General features: G+C 43.5%; 1 protein-coding gene across 9 annotated transcripts in view; it reads right to left on the reverse strand.

Moving 5' to 3' along the window:
- The window catches only part of ANKRD11 (ankyrin repeat domain containing 11), a 295623-nt gene that overhangs the window by 36206 nt on the left and 238342 nt on the right, over nucleotides 1-21075 (reverse strand). For 5 of the 9 annotated variants that reach the window (XM_080644294.1, XM_080644290.1, XM_080644288.1 and 2 more), the window contains exons 3-4: nucleotides 14650-14794; nucleotides 3562-3700 (exon numbers count right to left, since the gene is read on the reverse strand). Coding sequence is in view for 6 of the 9 variants with exons in the window: in XM_080644290.1 (XP_080500416.1) it covers nucleotides 3562-3700; nucleotides 14650-14736 (226 nt within the window). In the remaining 3 variants the exon portion in view is untranslated. Of the gene's footprint in view, nucleotides 1-3561; nucleotides 3701-14649; nucleotides 14798-21075 lie in introns of all 9 variants that reach the window. The other 4 variants (XM_080644289.1, XM_080644287.1, XM_080644291.1 and 1 more) reach the window with 1 other exon arrangement.

Here is a 21075-nt window from a genome sequence, read left to right on the forward strand (position 1 = left end):
TGTAAGTGGTAAGATGCTTTACAACAAACCTAGCAGTGAGTCAGCACTCAGGTGCTTGGGCAGGCTGAGCCTCCTCAGACGACCTGCTAATGAAAGGCTGTCCTGCTGGAGTGGCCTGCTTGCCTTTCCTAGACAGATAACCAGACCTGCTTCGGTCCTAGGAAAGGCCAAGACACAGCATGTGCAGCCTGTGCCCAGCCCTAACAGAGACCTGGCTCTGGGGCACGCTCTGGCCAGTGTTTCTGGAAGGATATTGAAGTAGTTCCTGACACACACTCATATTCACCTGGACATGAAATGTTCAGGATGCGAACATGACAAACCACATCAGGGTGAATTTGCTTTGATTAGGCATGGATGTGCAGGGTATTTCCAGCTTTCACCACAGACGGTGTTGTTCTTGGCAATCCGTCCCCAACCTTGACTAAGTGTTGCAGAGACCAGCCTGCTATGGACTGGGTCACGTGCAGCAATTCCTGATGTTCTATGAAACAGAAGGTTCTTAGGCAGCTCGGTGGTCTCTGAAGGAGGTTCAGTAGCCTCTGTCCAGTCAGGGCACAGCCAAGGAAACTCACTATTTGCCACTCAGAGCCCCAACTTCTGGAGCCTTCTGCCATGTCTACCTTATAGAGCAAGCTGGACCACATCTTCCCAGCAGAGGGCGCTAAAGGAACATGCAGAACCAGGATACAGGGCAGTCTCCAGGTCTGTTGCTCTTGAGGACCCTAGCCCTGTGGTCGGCAAACTGCGGTTCGCGAGCCACATGCGGCTCTTTGGCTCCTTGAGTGTGGCTCTTCCACAAAATACCATGGCCTGGGCGAGTCTATTTTGAAGAAGTGGCGTTAGAAGAAGTTTAAGTTTAAAAAATTTGGCTCTCAAAAATTTCAATCGTACTGTTGATATTTGGCTCTGTTGACTAATGAGTTTGCTGACCACTGCCCTCAGACCAAAGGGACCAGCATCTATCTTAGTCACTTATCAGAGTTAATAATTCTCCCCTGTGTGCCTTCTCCCTGTTTCTGACAGCTGGAGGTACAGCCTTGCAGTGGGGGCAGGACCTACCAGAGGTCTGTGTCTCTCAGAGAAATGGCCTCATCCATCTTAGCCCATATTTCTGAGCAAGAAATACTCCTACAGTTAGTACGGAGTTCATACCCACTCAGATTTCCTGCTGATCAGGAAGTGCAAATAGGAAGAAGACAGGTTAACAGGTAACTAATCATGATCTCCAGACCTAGTAGGGCCAGGCAGAGGGCCTCCCACTGGTGTACATGGTGCACAAAGATCAGCTAGTTTAGAGGCTCCTAATACAAGTGATACCCGACATACCCGTGGAACCAGAATCATCTCAATGGATAATCTAGTTTTGTCATATTAACAGAGTAGATTTATAAGAAAGTTATTAAAATTGGACCCCAAAAGGAAAATAAACATAGAAGGGCAAGTACTATATTTAACTTATATTTTTGTAACATAGTCCTCGCTTGGAAAATTCTGTTTTCTAAATGGTCTTCACTTTTTTCCTACTTCACAGTAATTTTCTCTACATCCTGACTCACAGATAATAAATATGAACACTCCTGGGGTGCCCCAAGAATCTTCTGGACACCTCAGAGAACTTGCATGGACACTTCCTACTGAGAAGATGCTAACCATCAACAGACTAATCTGTGAGGCCCACTGGAACACACAAACCTACAAAGCCACCATCAAGATAAAATGGGCCCTTAATTTATTAACCAATGTCACCTCAATAAATTCAATTAAAAATTTAAAAAAAATTTTTAAAGACATGAAATAGGCCTTGTAAAGAAATCCTACCAACCAGACAGGTGGGCAGCCAAGATCGTCCACCCTAGGCATGCTCCACAGAAATGCAGATTACATTAACCTCTGCTCAGGCAGCACATTCTCTCAGAAGATGGGAGCTCAGCACTATCTCCTTGACTCTGAAAGCAAGACTCCAGGAACACACAGGACCACCCCACAGCCCCAACTTCTGGAGTTTTTCAGAACCCCACATCCAGGCAGCCAATAACCAACAGCAACAGCACACCCTCCACAACTAGAACTGGCACGGGCATTAGTAACAGTAGAGGATATCCAGGCCTGGCCTGATCTTCTCTGGACCTAAAGCCTGAGTCACAGAATCCCTGTGAGCACCCCTCCATTCTGGTGGGAGCCCCATGTCCACACACGTACCCACAATCCTCCCTCTGCTCCACGGCCCCTCTCCTTGCAAACTCACCCCTTCCCATCACCCGTGTGCCTACGCAGTGACAAAAACCATGGGTTTGGTCCATACCACCTTCCTCATATCCCAGCCAGCAAAATCATACCCATTTCACTGGCTTTTAACTAACCACAGTATCTGCACAGCTGCCATGAACCTGCTTCTTTTAGGAGCACGTGCACAGGAAGGTTTAAGTGAAGGACCTGTGACCTCATGAATAAAAGCTGTGACACAGATTATTTTTCCAGGCTGTTCCCTCTGCCATTTCTCCCAATTTTCTTACATTTATCTTGTTTCAGTACTTGGCACATATCCCCACATACAGGAAGCCCCAACCCTTGCCCCATCTCTGCAGGGCTTCTGTTCCTTGTCCTATGGCTGCATTGTGGGAAAGCCTGGGCCCACCTCACAGCTCTTTGGGTTCAACCAGACTCTGTGGTCTTCTGCATGCTCTGTGACCTTTCTCACCCCTGGCATGCAACTGTCCTACAAGTTTGCAGAGCAGATAGATGACCAGCAGGCTAGAAAGGCCCCTGGGCACTAAGATCAAGGGGAAGAGTGTGTGGGCCAGCAGGAGAGAGGGCAGGTTATTGCCTAGACACAGCACGTGTCCCAGTGAGCAGCTCTAGATGGAACCAACTTAAAAGTGTACACACCAAGTATTATTAACCCCTGACATGTACACACTCGAAGGCACAGAGACATGCACGCACATGCTCACACACACATGTGCACACATACACACGTTTACACATTCACACACAGACACATGTACACCTATACTCATGCCCAGGATTGACCTGCACTCGCTGGATCCTGTTTTCAGTGGTCCCTTTAGATTTTATTTCAAATAATTTGGTTTAATTTATGTTTTTGTAACCTTCATGGAAAACATGTTTATCCTCCAACATGGAAATGCCTGAAAGCCTCATGACTGGATATACACTTGGAGGTTCCCTGGGCATGCTGGGGTCCAGGGAGCATTTCTGCTATGCACACTTATGTGAATTCTCTGTGTGCTAATCTTTCTATCGTCTCCAAGTACCCGCCCTGAACATCAGATAAAGAGAAGAAGCTGTGAGGCCTTGCTATGGGTTACCCCCCAGGATTGCAGTAGGACTCCTAGAATGGGTTTGGGCCCACCTCCCAGGTGGAGCTTGTTGTCAGCAGACCCCTGAGGATGGGTGTCAGGGACACTTTCTGTGGGAGAAGAGTTGGCAGATATGATATGGGAAGGGTTCAAGTGAGGATGACGTGGAGGCAGTCAGGAAGGAGCCAGGGGACAGGAGACAACAGGAGGGACAGAGGCGGTGCTGGGCTCCTGGTACCTGTGTCTGAGTCCTTCTGCTCTCCATTGGCCCCCACTGTGAAGGGCAGCTTCCGTTTGGTTGCTCTCTCTCTCACCTCCTTCCCTCCATCACTGCGGTCCAGCTTTGGGGTCTTGGTTAGAGAAACTTTATCTTTATCCTAGAAAAGAAAGTAACACTTTCAGATATCATTTACAAATTAGTCTCAAATCTTCACATCCACTATGGTCTCATTTATGTGCCAGTTAAAGCAAATCTCTTATTTGGGCAATTAACAGCCCTTCCTGCCCACCAGGATTAGGTGTGCCTATTGGCTTCCTCCATCTTCCTCTATAGGGCAGATAGCCAAGCTCACACATTAGGCCCCTCACAGACCAGAGCTGCCACTGAGTCCTGTCCATGATCAAACATGGCCCCACTGCTTATCCTGAACCAGAGGAGTCTTGAGAAATTGCGGCTAACAAATATTATCATGAGTATGAAGAAAGCAGAGCATACAGAGACACAGTTGCCCTGGAACCCATTTTCCCAGGGAAAAGATCCAGGTGCAAGAGCCTTAAAAAGGTGTGTGGACAGGTGGCGTCCTGATTTTCAACATAAACTCTCCCTCTGGAATAAAGGGGCCCAGCCACCCAACCTGCCTGGGCCTCCCACCATATAGGAGTGTATCCGTCCCCCAAGAGACTGCACTCCTCCCTTCCTATGAATGGACCGGATTCTCCTCCTTCCCTGTCTGACGTCCTCTGCATAGTTCCACATGGCCTCACATGACCCCCAGTGCTCATGCTGTCTCTGGCGCCTGTGACACTGTGAAGCTGTCTTCAGGACAAATCCTGCAGAGCAAGCATCAATCTCAGAGCAGAGCCCACATCTGTAAACCTGAGTGCAGATGACCCACCCTAAATCAAGAGCTAGCTGGAGAGTGGGCAGGACATGTCTGTCCTCATCACCCCCTTCCTTGCACTAGTCTCAGGGCTGGTTTGTCATGTGGGGTGAGTACTAGCAAGCCCAAATTCCAGCCCCACCCTTACAAGCTGGCCAATCTTGTGCAAGTCTAGCACTGTGTCTGCCCTGATGTCATCATCTGTAGAATGGAAGACAGTGCCCACCTCAAGATGATAAATGGGAGATCTCAGTGTTTGTCGGGCATGTAAATTCAGCCACTCACCACGCAGTGCTATGCCATATGAGGTGAGGTCACATGAGGATAGGGTAGTCCAATCCCAAAAAGCAGTGTGTGTGTGTGTGTGTGTTAATGAAACGGGCACTTTGTGGCAAGAGGAGCCCCTGCTTTGCTTTCTGCAGCAGGTGGACACCCTGAACCCAACCCCTCCATGGATAGCACCATAAGAGGTGGGGGTATTCCCTGGAGAAGCTACCTCCCTGCATCAAACATAACTGAATTCCCTCCTCCTGTGGCCCAAATGATCCTCCAGCTTGATCATTCAGCCACAGCATCCACCAACCTTAGCAGTTGAGAGATATCCTCAAGTGACCAGGGAGATCTCTGCCAGAACATGCTGCCAACTCTGAGGGCATCTGGAGTACAAAGAGGGGCCACCAGGCAGAGCCTGAGCTATGGACAATACTGCTGGGATGAGGAAGGACCCCTGGAAGATAGAGCCTAACAGATGCTAGACATGCCATCTCACCCTACCATGTACCTGAGATGTCAGGATGCAGCCACACCTGTCACTACCTGTACCTGCCGTCACAGAACTGGGAGAAGAATGGAACCCATTAGCAAAAACCCCAAACTGTAATAAACATCTGCCTACCAAGAAAATTCCTGGCCCAGCTGGTGAATCTGATCTATAGATATATTACAAATAATAAAGTATTCAGGAATGCAAGAAATAAAAAGATCAATGTAATTCACCACCTGAAGAAAACAGAGAAAATAAAATCACATGATCATTTCAATAGCTGCAGAAAAAGGCCTGTGATAAAATTTTACATTAATTCTGACACTAAGTCTCAGCACATAAAAAGAAGGGACAGTCTTCTACCTAACAAAGGGGGTTCAGGAACCTTCTGCTCAAATGCAGAAGATTGGGTGTTGTCCTGAGGAGGAATGAGGGAGGATGTATCTAGGCAAGGCTGCCTATAATCACCTCATCTATTGAGAAATAAAACATTTTTTTTAAATGAGCAAAGGACATGAATATGTACTTTGCAAAAGAAAATATCCATATAGCCAATTAACATTTGGAAAGTTGTTCTCAGCATTAGAAAAATGCAAATTAAAACTACAAGATCTAAATAATCCCACTAGAATGGCTAAAATAAAAAAGACTAACAGTATCGAATGTTGACAAGGATGTGGCAGAAAAACCAGAACTTGAGTTGTTGCTGGTGGGACTCAAATGGCAAAACCACTTTGCGAGTTTCTCATAAAGTTAATGAAATTAGTACATATGTTCACAACTGGCACAGTGATGTTCACAGCAGTTTTGTTCACATAGTAAAACAATGAAACAACACAATTGCCCCTTAAAAGGGAAATGGATACATTTATTCTAGTGTACCCATAAATGGAATATTCTACAATAAAAAAACATGGTTACATGCAACAACATAGATAACTTCCATGACACCTCTAAGAGAACAATATTGATGCATAAGTAATCAAATTACATCATGGCACTTCTGGGCTGCAAAAATAAAATCCCCTCCGAAACTAGATTTGGCTCAATTCCTTTCCCCCACCCACCCACCCCAAAGGCTAACAAAGTATTAATCTTAAAATCAATCACTGTATGCCTGAAAAATCCAAAGCAATATATAATTAAATAGCAAATTAGTATATAAATTAAAGAAGTTGTTAGATACTGTAATTGATTTTTATTTCTTACAAACAATTAGGAAATGATATCAAAATATCAAAAGACATCAAATACACAGAGATGAATCTAACAAAAGATGTTCAAGTCCTCTATATAAACAGTTACAAAACATTACTGAGAGAAAAAAGACATAAAAAATGGAAGGATATGTTTATGATAACAGAACTCACATTGTTAATCTGGCAATTCTCCCCATTTACCTTTATATTTAAAGCAATCCAGTTAAAATCCCAGTAAGCATTATTTTGGAAATCAGCTTATTCCAAATGCACATAGAAAAAGTAAAGGGTCAAAAATAGTAAAGATAACTCTGAAAAACAGCAAAGTTCAGCCAACTAAACTACCAGAGATTAAGACTATAAAATTACGGTCATCACAACAGGTGGTCCTGGACCAAGGACCAAAGATTTGGAACAAAGAGTACAAACTGGAACCCCACCTAGCTGGTGACAAAGCCTCTGCTGCAACACAGTGGAAGGAGAGGAGGTCTTTTCAGTAAGTGACAATGACCATGTGAACATCCACAGGGAAAAAAATAAACCTTGACCCTTAACTTATACCACACAACAATAATTAATTCCAGATGAACCCCAGACTGAAAGCTTTTAGAAGATAGTACAGGAGGACATCTAAATAAAACCACAGGATACCCCTACATACCCACTAGCATGACTAAAATTAAACTGACACCAAGTGTTAGCAAAAAATGTGAGTTAATCTGAACTCTCAAAGCTTTTGGGAATGCAGAACTGATACAATAATTTTGACAAATTATTAAACCACTGGGGGGGAAAAAGCAATGTACATGTGTTCATGTCATTACTCTGTTACATTCCAAACTAAAAAGAATCCAAATGTTCACAGGAGAAATAGATAAATAAGTTGCTGAACATTCATACTATGGAATACTACACAGCAACAAAGGAAGAGAACTGCTGCTAAGAAAAAGCCTGTAAGTCAGATGTAACGTTGAACAAGTGTTCTCATGTAAATCCCAACAGCAAAAACTTATCTACAGTAATAGATGTCAGAACAGAGGTCACTTTGGTCAGGAGTGCTACAGATTGCACAGAAAGGCTCCCAAAAGACTGACAATGCTGGTATGTGTTGATCTGGATGGAGGCTATCCCAGGTTTTAAAAATGAACTATAATATATGATATGCATTGATATGTCACTAAAAAAGTTCCAAAAGTTTAAAAATTGAAGCTCCTCACCATACTAGCTGTACAGGGGAAAGCAAACACCTGCACTGCAGCTAGTACAGCAGGAACACAGCTCTCTGGAAAGACCTGGGTTCAGAACCTTGCTGAGCAGCTGGGCTGGGGCAAAGTGGAGCTTTCCTCACTAGTAAAATAGGAATCACAATAGGAACCAAATGTACACATTATAACATGTTTTCATTCGCAAATGGTAAAAGAATACCTAAAACATTAAATTCAACCTAATCAGCCATTTCCATGTCAGACTTTGATATGCCATAAAAACCTATGTCCTATTCAGGGTGGTTAACAGCTGAATAGAAAAACCAGATGGTGACCTGGTTGGCCCTTCTCATCTAATAGTATCCTTCACAATAAATTTTTTTTTGGGGGGGGCGCGGGGGCAGGGAGGGGAAACTCCACAGACATCATGTACAAAGAAAGGCAGGCCGGCTTGAAACTCCCCACCACACCATGCTTTCCACACAGAGGAGAAAAGAAAGGTGTAGTACTGTTTGGAGGATGGTCATGGTCCACTCAGTACATTCACTCTGGAACTACTTTAACTATGGTTAACTAATCTATAAATGGCCAACAGCAAAAGAATCCAATAGGAACAAAATTATATTAGCCACTAAAAACAGCATAAATATGTCAATCCAATTGTTCCACCTCCTTTTGTTGAAAAGACTACTTTTTCCCAACTGAGTTGCCTCAGTATCTTTGCTGAAAAGAATTGACCATACGTGTGTGGGGGTTTCTATGTTCCCTTCATTGATATGACTGTCCTAGGCTAATACCACACTAACTTATTATTATAACTCTACAGAGTGATTTTCAACCAGTGTGCGTAAGAGTTTTTAAAATATGCAATATCTGACTATTCAGTCAGGAGCACTGACTTCTTTTCCCTTAGATTATTGTAGGAAATAGGCCTCTGTGATCCATCTTCAGCACAGTCAACTTTTTAAAAATATATATATTTTATTGATTTTTTACAGAGAGGAAGGGAGAGGGATAGAGAGTTAGAAACATCAATGAGAGAGAAACATTGATCAGCTGCCTCCTGCACACCCCCTACTGAGGATGTGCCCGCAACCAAGGTACATGCCCTTGACTGGAATTGAACCTGGGACCCTTCAGTCTGCAGGCCGACGCTCTAGCCACTGAGCCAAACCGGTCAGAGCACAGTCAACTTTTAATGGAAACAGTTACTGAATTTTCCCAGGGCAAACAGAATATAGAGAGGGGAGGAGAGGGTATAAGAACAAAAACTGTGTACATGACCAATAGCACATTTTCCAGGAAGATCCACCTAGACAACGGGAGGTGGAGACAACTAGAAAAGGCCTCAGCCCATTTTTTAAAAATAACCCAATAGGAGACAATAAGACCCAGGAGACGTATGAGGAAAACTATTAACACCATAGTACTTAGCCAATGAGGAACAGGAGAAGGGACTCTCACACCCTAGGGATAAATACCCTGTCCTTACTGCTCCGTGTGTGCCTGTTCAACTAGACGCCCGCTTTTGCAAGACTGTTTATTAAAAGTCTTGTTTTCACCATACTTCATGTCTCCGAGTCCATTATTTGAATTCAGACAGGTCAGCATTTCTCACAACTATCAAATGAAAAAATAACTGCCATGGTCAGGTGGCTCAGTCGGTTGGAGCATCGTCCTATATACCAAAAGGCTGTGAGTTCAATTCATGGTTAGGGCACATAGTGAGGTTGTGGGTTCGATCCCCAGTTGGGGCACATACAAGAGGCAACAGATCAATGTCTCTCTGTCTCTCAAATCAGTAATTACAAAAAAACCCCCACAAATAACACATATCCTCGGGTAAGGATGAAAAAAGTGATAATAGCCAACATAATAGTCATCTATGAATGATTCAAAATTATACTTTTGGTCAAATTGGCAAAAACAATATTTTTTGGTGTGCCACAGAAGATTAGTAATTAGTTTATGTATACCATGAGATGAAAGGATTGAAAATCGTTGCTCTATAGTAAGGACTGAAATCAGACTGGTTATGTCCTCTAACATTTTTTCTTCTTTTCTTTCTTTCTTTTTTTTTTAAAAAAATATATTTTATTGATTTTTACAGAGAGGAAGAGAGAGGGATAGAGAGCTAGAAACATCGATGAGAGAGAGACATCGATCAGCTGCCTCCTGCACGCCCCCTACTGGGGATGTGCCCGCAACCCATGTACATGCCCTTGACCGGAATCGAACCTGGGACCCTTCAGTCCGCAGGCCGACGCTCTATCCACTGAGCCAAACCAGTCAGGCCATTTTTTCTTCTTTTCAAAGTGCTTTTGAAGTTATTCTAGGTCCTTTGAATTTCCATATGAACTTTGGAATCAGCTTATAAATTTCTACCTAAAAGCTTACAAGAATTTTGAGTGGCATTATGCTGAATCTATAGATCAATTTGGGGAGGATGGTATCTAAATAAAGAGTTTTCTGACAAATGAGTATGGTATAACTCTCCATTTGTTTAGGCCTCCATAATTTCTCTCAGCAATGTTTTGTAGCTTTCAAGGTACAAGTCTTGCACATCTTTCACCAAATTTATTCCTTAAGAATCCGTATTTTGTCCGGCTGGTGTGGCTCAGTGGTTGAGTGTGGACCCATGAACTATAAGTAAGAGGTCAGCAGTTTGATTCCCGGTCTGGCCACATGCCCAGGTTGCAGACTCGATCCTCAGAAGGGAGCCTGCAGGAGGCAGCCAACAGATGTTTCTCTCTCATTGACATTTCTCTTTCTATATACCACTCCCTTCCTCTCTAAATAAATCAATAAAAAAACATTTTTTTTAAAAAAAGTATCCATATTTTGATACTACTATAAGTGTATTTTTAAATTTTAATAGCTGATTGTTCACTAACAGCATTTAGAAATATATCTGCATACTGGCTGTGTATTGTGCAAACTTGCCAAGCTCACTTCTTAGTTCTTGGATCTTTTGTGCAGGTTTCTTAAGATTTTCTATGTATATAATCATGTCCTCTGGGAGGAAAGATAGCTTCACTCCTTCCTTTCCAAACTGTGTCCCTTATTTCTCAAAGGCCTGACCTACCTTCACTTGTGAAATCTGATTTGAACATCTGAGAGTGTCAGCATTTGCACAATAATGCCTAGTCAGTGCCTAGTAATAAAGCATTGTGAGAACACAAAAAGGCTCCGCCCAAGAGCTTACTTACGATGGGGAAGAGATCATATGACAAGCAAATGCAGGTGTGTCAAAGGGGAGCAAATGCTACATAGAAGGATCATGTAGTATAGGGAGCAGAAAGGGTGCAGGGTAGGCTGGTGCTGCTCACTTTGAATCAGCAGTTGGGGAAGCCCTTGTGGCTAAGTGAACAGAAACCTGTAAGTAACTCCCCAACTCCAGGACCAGTCTGTGAGTAGAAGAGAACCTTGGCCCATCTCATATCCTCTGTGGTTTTTCTCTATTTCTCTCTCTGCCCTCACAAAACAGAGAGACAGACAAACAGAAATCCCAACAGCTAAGACTCTCCAGGTCAGCGGTTGCCAACCTTTCGGACCTCCTGGAACACTGCTCCAGGTGATAGAGACTGCAGGAATCCATCTGTGATAATAACCTGACTTTGCTGGAGATTTCGCTGTCATCAGAAAGCTTATCTAAAGCCTGAAAAGAGTTGACACTCTCAGGGGCCTGGGATCCAAGAAAACAGGACCCACCATCATCCTTTCTGTGATTTCATTATAAGGATATAACATCCTACTCTTTCTTCAGCAGATTTCTTTTGGATTTGTGGAACCAGGTGCTCCCAGGGCTCCTCAGTGTCAAAGAAACAAGCAAGGGGACCTGTGGCCCTGCAGATTCTGTTTACTGTGGCCTTGTATAGAGCAAGAGCTGAGCAGACTTTCTGAACACTTTTGACAACCCAATATGGAGTCAATGTCAGCCATGACAGTTATATCAAGTGCTATGTCAAGACTGAAGTAATGGGGTATAACAGGAACATCCTTTGGATGGCCCAGACAGTGGTAGGCAAACTCATTAGTCAACAGAGCCAAATATCAACAGTACAATGATTGAAATTTCTTTTGAGAGCAGAAAATCGACTTCTGCGCATGGGCCACGAAGTTTCAATCACGCTGTACATGCGCGCCTGCACGTGGTATTTTGTGGAAGAGCCACACTCAAGAGGCCAAAGAACTGCATGTGGCTCGCAAGCCGCAGTTTGCCGACCACTGGCCCAGAACATCAAAAACCACAAGTCTGGACACTCAGATAAGGACTCCATCTGGACACCAATATGAGTGGACTCCATCCATTGTGGGCTATAAGAACTCAGAATTCTGACTATTCAATGCTCCAGCTTGGCTGTGCCAAGGATCATACCCAAAGCCCTGCCAGAATTCCACTCCACCAGATGTGCCACCACTATAGAGGCCTGGCTTGAGACCGACGCCCGTGTCTCCATCTGCAGATGCGGCCAGTGACCAGGACTCTGCACCAAACGATTGCTTTGCTAGCTTCTATTGTGTAAGCCCCCCTTCTCTGTGTGTAACCTGCATGCGACTCTATTGGGTTACTGGGGAGGACTCCCTTAATAAACCTGGCATTATGGAAAAACATGTGTGTGAGTGACTCCTTTCGGGGATGCTCCCTTGCTCATGATAAGAGCTACCTTACTGAGAAAAATACCAAAGCAAATCCACACATGTCCTGAGGCATATGTGTACACGATGTTCATATCAACCACACCAGAGCCAGTTCAGTCCACTTGCATCTCTGTTCTCCTCAAGGAAAGGAAAACAGTGCAAACCAGCCCAGAACAAGCCCCATGTTAGAAGGTCAGCAGGATGCCTGCCAGAAGGCCCTGGATCAGGTACCCACAAGAGCCCAGGCAGCTGCCATCTCCAAGGTAGGCGCTGACTCTTTTCCAATTTGGCTTTGGGCAAGAAGCCCTCTGGGCAGGCCCAGCCGCAATTCCACATTGTAGAAAACCGGTCAGAGGGGATAGTAGTTTGGAGCTCCTGAGGACCCAGTTTGGAGGCAGAGAAAGCGTGGGCAGGGCTGTATGGGCCTCTGGCACAAGAGCAAGGCATAGGTGGGCCCCTTCCTCATCCTATACCCACAGCTAGGAAATCCTCTTGCAAGAAAAATCCATACAGAAACCTGGGAACTGTGACACTATCAAGGGTGGTTTGGCCTATTCAGTGTCCAAGTGTCCCCAAAATTGGGACTCTTGGCCACAGAATATGAGCTATGCTCCCCAGGGCACACTGCCCCACTGGCTGCATCTCCTCATGGGCACAGTAGCACTCGTCCATCCCAAGCTGAACCCAGACTGTCCACAGGCCTCACAGATACATGCACATCCTCATGTGTGCTCAGATCAAGCTCAAGATTCAGCCTGCCCTAAGTTCCATGCTGCAGCTTCAACCTGTTCCTGCATGCAGCATGAAGCACTGGGGGCAGAGCAAGTGGTATAAAATGCATGGACACAACTGCCCAGACATCAGGGGCTTAGAGACCTGCTTGGTCATTCTGATGAACATGTTAGCACATCTATGCTCATGAATGGCTTCACTTTATTTTTAAAAAATATATCTTTATTCATTTCATAGAGGAAGGGAGAGGTAGTGAGAGATAGAAACATCAATGATCAAGAGAGAATCATCAATCAGTTGCCTCCTGCATGCCCCACACCAGGGATTAAAGCCCACAACCCAGGCATGTGCCCTGGCTGGGAATCAAACCGTGACCTCATGGTTCCTAGGTTGACACTCAACCACTGAGCCACACCGGCCGGGGTTGACCTACACTTTAAACCTCAACTAAATGAATACATGGTTCCACTAATCTGCTTATGTGGAAAAGATGCTAATATCACCCCCCAACAAACCCAGGGTGTCATCAGAGACGGTGGCATGAACTAATGCAGCAGCAGGAAGCACCAGCAGAGAGTGGGCAAGCAGCAGCCCCAGAGCTTCTGTTCATTCCCAAGTGTCAGGATAGAGTGGGGCTGATGCGAGGGCAGGGAGAAGTAGCTTGAAGGAGTGGTAACTGGACTGGGAGAGGTAACCCTTGAGCACTGACGCCAGGGGCTGAGAGTCAGACTGTTTAGTGTGGATGGCCTGCCACATGGGCATCCAGGGAAAGAGGGAAAGAAGCCAAGAAATACCAGGATTAAAAAATGGTGATGATAGAGTGGTATCACCCATGGGCAAGCGAGCACTGTTACCCCACTTCACCACAATTGCACAAGATGCTCTTGTTCCTACTGTAGAGAAAAGAAAACAGAATCTCAGGGCAGATAACTGACTTGTTCATAGTCATAAAGACACACTTGGAAAGCATGAACTTAACCTCTTTCTGTCTGATTCCAAATCCATGTTTACTGGGCAGCCTCACACTGCAGGAAAGGAAGTGTGCATCCCAGAGCCCAGTGGTAACAGTACATTAGTAAGATACAAGAATTTTAGAATTGCATCCCATTTTCCTACTCACACTGAGAACAAGCCAAATTGAAATTTAAATTATCCAACAGTGGTATTAGTCAGGATAACTCAAATATGATTAAATGTCAGATTTGGTCTTATTGATACCATGACAGAAATCCTGTGGTCCTGGAGTACAGAAGTGTGGGGCCAAATCGAGGTTATCTCAAACATAAAACTATTATTTAAAGACTTACTTTGGTCCCCAAACAATAAACATCCTAAAAAGAAAGCAAGACCTCTTTGGCAAGATCAGTGCTCTCCATACCCACCCACCCAACAGTATCTCCTCCACTGCTGGCTGCCAAGGAGGCCCAACAAAGAAAATACATGGCACAGAGACAGACAACCAGAACAGGCAAGGTGACATTCTCAGCCCTTATTCCTGTTCAGACATGGTGAATGTGCTGAGGACAGGTGAGTGTGAGGACAAGGATTAGAAGGGGTGAGGATGAGAAAAGGAGAAGAGGGTAAAGAGGAAAGAAAGGTAAGGGTGAGAGAAAGACCAGGAGGAAGAAGAGCAGGAAAAATAGGAGGCAAGGAGGAGGAGAAGAGAAGAGCTAGGCCAAGTGTTACCTTTTTCCCTGTTTGTTTCTCCACCATGTCGTTGCTGAGAGAAAATTCTTCTTGCTGTGGTGTTTTAGAACACCCACCCTTGGGCATCGTTCTTCACCCCTCACTTGATCTTCATTTATACGGCCATTGCTTCATCATCAACCGTCTGCTTCAAAAGAAATGAAGAAGGTTAAAATCTGTTGAAAAACAAAACCCAGGCAATCTCAAATTCATGTGACAGAATGAATCAAAAGATCATAACCAGCTCTTCTGACCAGCACCCAGGAAGAGACCACTTAGGATGTACCCAGGTGGTAAACACCAGCAGAAAAAATGTCTACAATACGTAATTGACAACACGTGGGGCAAGCAAGCATTTCTCAGCTGTAGAAAGGATCAACCAGCAAAGGTAATGGCCACACTTCTGGTCAGTAGCACCAATACCTGAATCTCTGACTGCATGCTGGGTTCCAGCAGCTATGGCTCTGCTCTTCAGAGCTGGGTACCACCCCACCCTGCCACTCCCTCCCACATGGACTTGGTCACACCAAAAGTGCAGTACCTGCCCCTCAGGTCTACAGATTTTGTCCGCCATGGCCTCAACACCACTCACCACCCAAGAAAAGCTGCTCCATTCCCACACTGCCTTCCAGACAGCTTGGGTGAGAATCATTATTTTATTTTATTTTATTTTTTTCAGAAAGTTCACCAACTTCTCCTGAATAAAATGTTCAGAAGGCAGTAATGTGACGCCTCTGAAGGAGTTTCCAGAAAATGTCCAGGGTCCTACCTACTAAGCCAGACCCTGCACATGAGCCCGAGGCCCTGGCCCCTGCATTTTCCAGGAAATCCCAGAAAACATTTTGTATTCATCATGCTTTTATTTTCTGATGTGTTGGTACCTTAAAAAGTTTGCTGTCTGGGAGAAACTGCCCCTCCCAGGTCTAGCTGTTTCTTAGAGACAGCAAGGGGCTCCTGAGGTAGACAGGCCTTTCACACAAAAAACTACCAATCAGAGAGGGAGAAAAATGGCGGCGGAATAGACAGACGTGTTCCGAGCCTTGTCCCGGAGCAGAAAGAAAGAACAGCTGAGGGTCGCACTAGGAGTGTTTGTTGGCAAGTTGGGGGACAGCTGAACTCCAGAAGAAGGTGGGAGACTGCTAGACGGGGTTCCCCTGACCTGGCAGCTCCCACTGCGGCTGGGTCCCCTCCCGGAGCTGCGGGCTTGGACGCGGAGTCGCTGCCATCTGGAACCGGAAAGTGGAGCTTATCGGAAGCCTGAGAATCCACAACTGCGGCACCCACGAAACAGCTGCGAGCCCCAGAACAACGCTCCCCAATTGGCGCAAACACACGGGTTCAGAGGAGCTCTACATTCCACCACGGAAAGGTCAGATTTCGCCTAGGATAAGGTGAGGTCTCTGGTCCCACCGCGAGAGAGGAACGCGCGTTTTGCGGGAGCTGGAGGACCAGGGAAGTCTGTGCCTAGAAAAATCGGTGGCTGCTGGGGCTGGCGTGATCTGTGAATGTGGAAGGGGGTCCTCAGAGCTGCTAACAGAAGGGCTCTCTAAAAAGCAACCCATTTTGATCTGAAGTGCAGGGACACCCTAAGAATTTCAGGGGTGTGCTAGACTTACGCGCAGCCACGGAGTGCGCACACTTGGGCTTTTTCCTCTTGAAATTCTTGCTTCTGATTACTAAGCCCAATTCATAGGTTCACCCAGTTGGGGACACCCTGGGAGACTGCAGGGGAAAGTTGTTTTTCTGGAACCTGGGGATCGGAGCAGGGAGTGACCATCGGAGAGTCAGCTCTGAGAGAGCCCACTCCCACAAACCAGTAGCGAGTGCCACAGGGAAAGAAGGCTCTAACACTGCCTAGAGAGGTCATAGATAGACCCGGAAGTCAATCCAGAAACACTGCCACCCAGGGGCTGAATCACAAATTGACTCTTGAGTAATCAAAAATAAAGGAATACGAATTAAGACACACCGCCTGCTTAAAATCAGGACTGGCTTACATCACTGAAGAGCAGTGGAACGCAGGGAACTGCAATACTGTCCGGACTGAGAAACAGGCGTGCCAAACAGAACAACAGAGGAAGTGAATGACCTTCACTACTCCACATTTTATTTTTATTTTTTATTTTTTTATTTTCATTTTTTGCATCTTTTACTCAAGAAACTAATTTTTTTCCTCACTTGATTTTACCTTTTTAATTATTACATTTTTATTTTCAATCCGTATTATTACTACTGCTATTTTATCTTTTTTTTTTTTAAGTGTCATTTTATTTTCTCTTCATTTTGTTTTGGGATTAATGTTCTACATTCTATTTTTATCTTTCCTTTAGCATCATTTTACTCTATCTCAAATCTACCTTTATGCCATCACTCTCTTCCTCACTTTTCCCTTTTCAGTGTCCTGTTTATCTTACCCCTTTCCTGCTTTAGATTTTCCCTATTCTTTCTGTTTACCCCCTTTTAAAATTTCACCCTACTTATATATCTAATCTCCAATCCCCTGCTCCAAGTCCATACACACCTCTCTCTTCGCTGTCTTAACTATCCAAAAAATTGTTTTTCTCTCTGCCCTTTTGTTGTTGTTCGCTTGAATGTAGATTATATCGAATTTTTATGCTTTTTTGTGAGATTGTTTTGCTTATTCTTCTTTTATTTTTTTGTTTGTTTAGTGCTTCTGTTTTCCCTTGCCTCACTCAATATTAGTTGGTGTTGTAGTTTGTATTAATCCCCAGGTACTTGTTGCTGGCATTTGCTGGGATAAGTGATTGTTCTATTGGAGTTTTATCCCCAATATATATAGTCTGTTTCCCTTTCTCTCTTAGTCTCTTTCTTGTCTCTCTTACTTTTTCTTCTTCTTTTTTTCCCTTTTCCAATTTCATTTTGACACCCCCTTTTTTTTTTCTTCTTCTTCTTTCTTTCTTTTTCCTCTTCTTCATTCTCTACTATCCCCTAATTTGCCTTTCTCTCGTGGTCACCTTTATTGGAGGTTATTAATATCGTGAATACATTTCTGTTCAGTGCCTTGTGTATTGTACCTGGTAGTGCTGTATTTTGTGCCTTTAAATCGACGCAGGAGAGAAAGAACTACATAACCAGACACCCAGAGAAGAGAGACCATGGGGAGACAAAGACACAGCCCGCATATGAAAGAAAAGCAGGCATCACCAGAAAAGGAAGTAAACGAAATGGAAGCAAGCAACCTTCCAGAAAAAGAATTCAGAGAAATGGTCATAAGGTGGCTGAAAAGAATGGAAGATAAATTCGACAATATGAGCAAGAACCAAGAGGAAATGAAGAAGAACCAAGAAGAAATGAAAAATGACATCGCTGCTGTAAAGAACTCAATAGAAAGCATCAAGAGTAGACTAGAAGAAGCAGAGGACCGCATCAGTGAGCTAGAAGACAAGATGGGAAAAAATACCCAAGTAGAGAAACTTCTAGAAAAAAAAATTAAAAGGCAGGAGGAGAGCCTAAGGGAACTTTGGGACAACACGAAACAAAACAACATCCGCATAATAGGGGTTCCAGAAGGAAAGGAAGCTGAGCAAGGAATAGAAAACCTATTTGAAGAAATAATGACAGAAAATTTCCCTGATATAGAGAAGAAAAAACCCACACAAATCCAAGAAGCTCACAGAGTCCCAAGCAAAATGAACCCCAAAAGACCGACACCAAGGCACATTATAATTAAATTGGCAAACACCAACGACAAAGTAAGAATCTTAAAAGCGGCCAGAGAGAGACAGAAAGTTACATACAAAGGAACCCCCATCAGACTAGCAACTGATTTCTCAACAGAAACTCATCAGGCCAGAAGGGAATGGAATGAAATATACAAAGTCATGCAAAGGAAGGGTCTGAATCCAAGAATACTGTACCCAGCAAGGCTGTCAATCAAAATTGAAGGTGAAATCAGGAGCTTCACAGACAAAAAAGGACTAAGGGAATTTATTACCACCAAACCAGCAATGCAAGAAATGCTAAAGGGTCTGCTGTAAAAAAAATAAAAAAGAAATAGGAAGCGAAGAAGGAACACAGGTGTAAAGAATAGGAATGGCGACAAATAAGTACCTATCAATAATAACTTTAAATGTAAACGGATTAAATGCCCCAATCAAAAGACATAGGGTAATGGATTGTATAAGAAAACATGACCCATATATCTGCTGTCTACAAGAAACCCACCTCAGAAAAAAAGACGCACACAAACTGAGGGTGAAGGGATGGAAAAAGGTTTTCCAGGCAAATGGAACTGAAAAAAAAGCTGGGGTAGCAATACTTATATCTGACAAATTAGATCTCAAACTGAAGGACATAACAAGAGATAAGGAAGGCCACTTCATAATACTAAAGGGAGCAATCCAACAAGAAGAAATAACTCTGGTAAACATATATGCACCCAATACAGGAGCACCCAAATACATAAAAAAACTCCTGGAGGATATCAAGGGAGAGATTGACAGCAATACAATCATAGTAGGAGACTTTAATACCCCACTATCACCATTGGACAAATCCTCTAAACAAAAAATCAGCAAAGAAACATCAATCCTAAATGACTCACTAGACCAGATGGAATTAATTGACATCTTCAGAACATTTCACCCCAAAGCCACAGAATATACATTCTTCTCAAGTGCACATGGGTCATTTTCAAAGATAGACCATATGTTGGGACATAGGCAAAGTCTCATCAAATTCAAGAAGATAGAAATCATATCAAGCATCTTCTCAGACCACAGTGGCATAAAACTGGAAATCAACTACAATAAAAACAACCCAAAGAAATCAAACACATGGAGACTAAACAGCATGCTATTAAACCATGACTGGGTTACCAGAGAGATCAAAGAAGAAATAAAAAACATCATGACAACAAATGACAATGAAAACACTACAATCCAAAATCTATGGGACACAGCGAAAGCAGTCTTGAGAGGGAAGTTCATAGCTCTACAAGCCTACTGCAAAAAACAAGAAACAGGGGTAATAAATTACCTAACCCAACAACTCAAAGAGTTAGAAAAAGAGCAACAAGAAAAGCCCAGTGTAAGCAGAAGGAAGGAAATAATAAAGATCAGAGCACAGATAAACGACATAGAGACCAAAGAAACAATACAAAAGATCAACAAAACCAAGAGCTGGTTCTTTGAAAGGATAAACAAGATTGATGAACCTCTAGCCAGGCTCACCAGGAAGCAAAGAGAGTGGACCGAAATAAACAAAATCAGAAATGAAAGAGGTGAAATAACAACAGATCCCTCCGAAATACAAAGGATTGTTAAAAAATACTACGAACAACTCTATTCCAACAAACTGGACAACCTGGAGGAAATGGACATATTCCTAGAAAAATATAACCTTCCAAAACTCAATCAGGAAGAATCTAAACAGCTCAATATGCCAGTAACTATGGAAGAAATTGAAGCAGTCATCAAAGAGCTTCCGGCAAACAAAAGCCCGGGGCCAGACGGCTTCACAGGAGAGTTTTACCAAACATTCAAGGAAGAACTAAAACCTATCCTCCTCAGACTATTCCAAAAAATTCAAGAGGAAGGAACACTTCCAAGCTCCTTCTATGAAGCCAGCATCACCCTAATACCAAAACCAGATAAAGACAACACAATGAAAGAGAATTACAGGCCAATATCCCTCATGAATGTAGATGCCAAAATCCTCAACAAAATTCTAGCAAATCGGATCCAGCAGTACATCAGAAAGATCATACACCATGACCAAATAGGGTTTATCCCAGGAATGCAAGGATGGTTTAATATCCGAAAATCAATAAATGTGATACATCACATAAACAAATTGAAAGATAAAAATCACAAAGTCATATCAATTGATGCAGAAAAAGCATTTGACAAAATCCAACACCCTTTCTTGATAAAAACTCTCAACAAGGTGGGAATAGAAGGATCATACCTCAACATAATAAAAGCTATATATGATAAACCCACAGCTAACATCATACTCAATGGGCAAAAACTAAAACCATTTCCCCTAAGAACAGGAACAGACAAGGATGCCCACTCTCACCACTCCTGTTTGACATAGTACTGGAAGTATTAGCCATTGCAATTAGACAAGAAGAAGAAATAAAAGGCATCCAAATTGGAAAAGAAGAAGTAAAGCTATCCTTATTTGCAGGTGACATGATATTATACATAAAAAACCCGAAAGACTCCATCAAAAAACTAACAGACTTAATAAATGAATTCGGCAAGGTAGCAGGATACAAAATTAACGCCAAGAAATCTATGGCATTTCTATACACCAACAGTGAACTTACAGAAAGAGAGACTAAAAAAGCAATCCCATTTTCCATCGCACCAAAAAAATTAAGATACTTAGGAATAAACTTAACCAAGGAGGTAAAAGACCTATATGCGGAAAACTACAGGACACTGAAAAAAGAGATAG

This window comes from Plecotus auritus, assembly GCF_963455305.1.
Source record: "Plecotus auritus genome assembly, chromosome: 10".
NCBI classification, from domain to species: Eukaryota; Metazoa; Chordata; class Mammalia; order Chiroptera; family Vespertilionidae; genus Plecotus; species Plecotus auritus.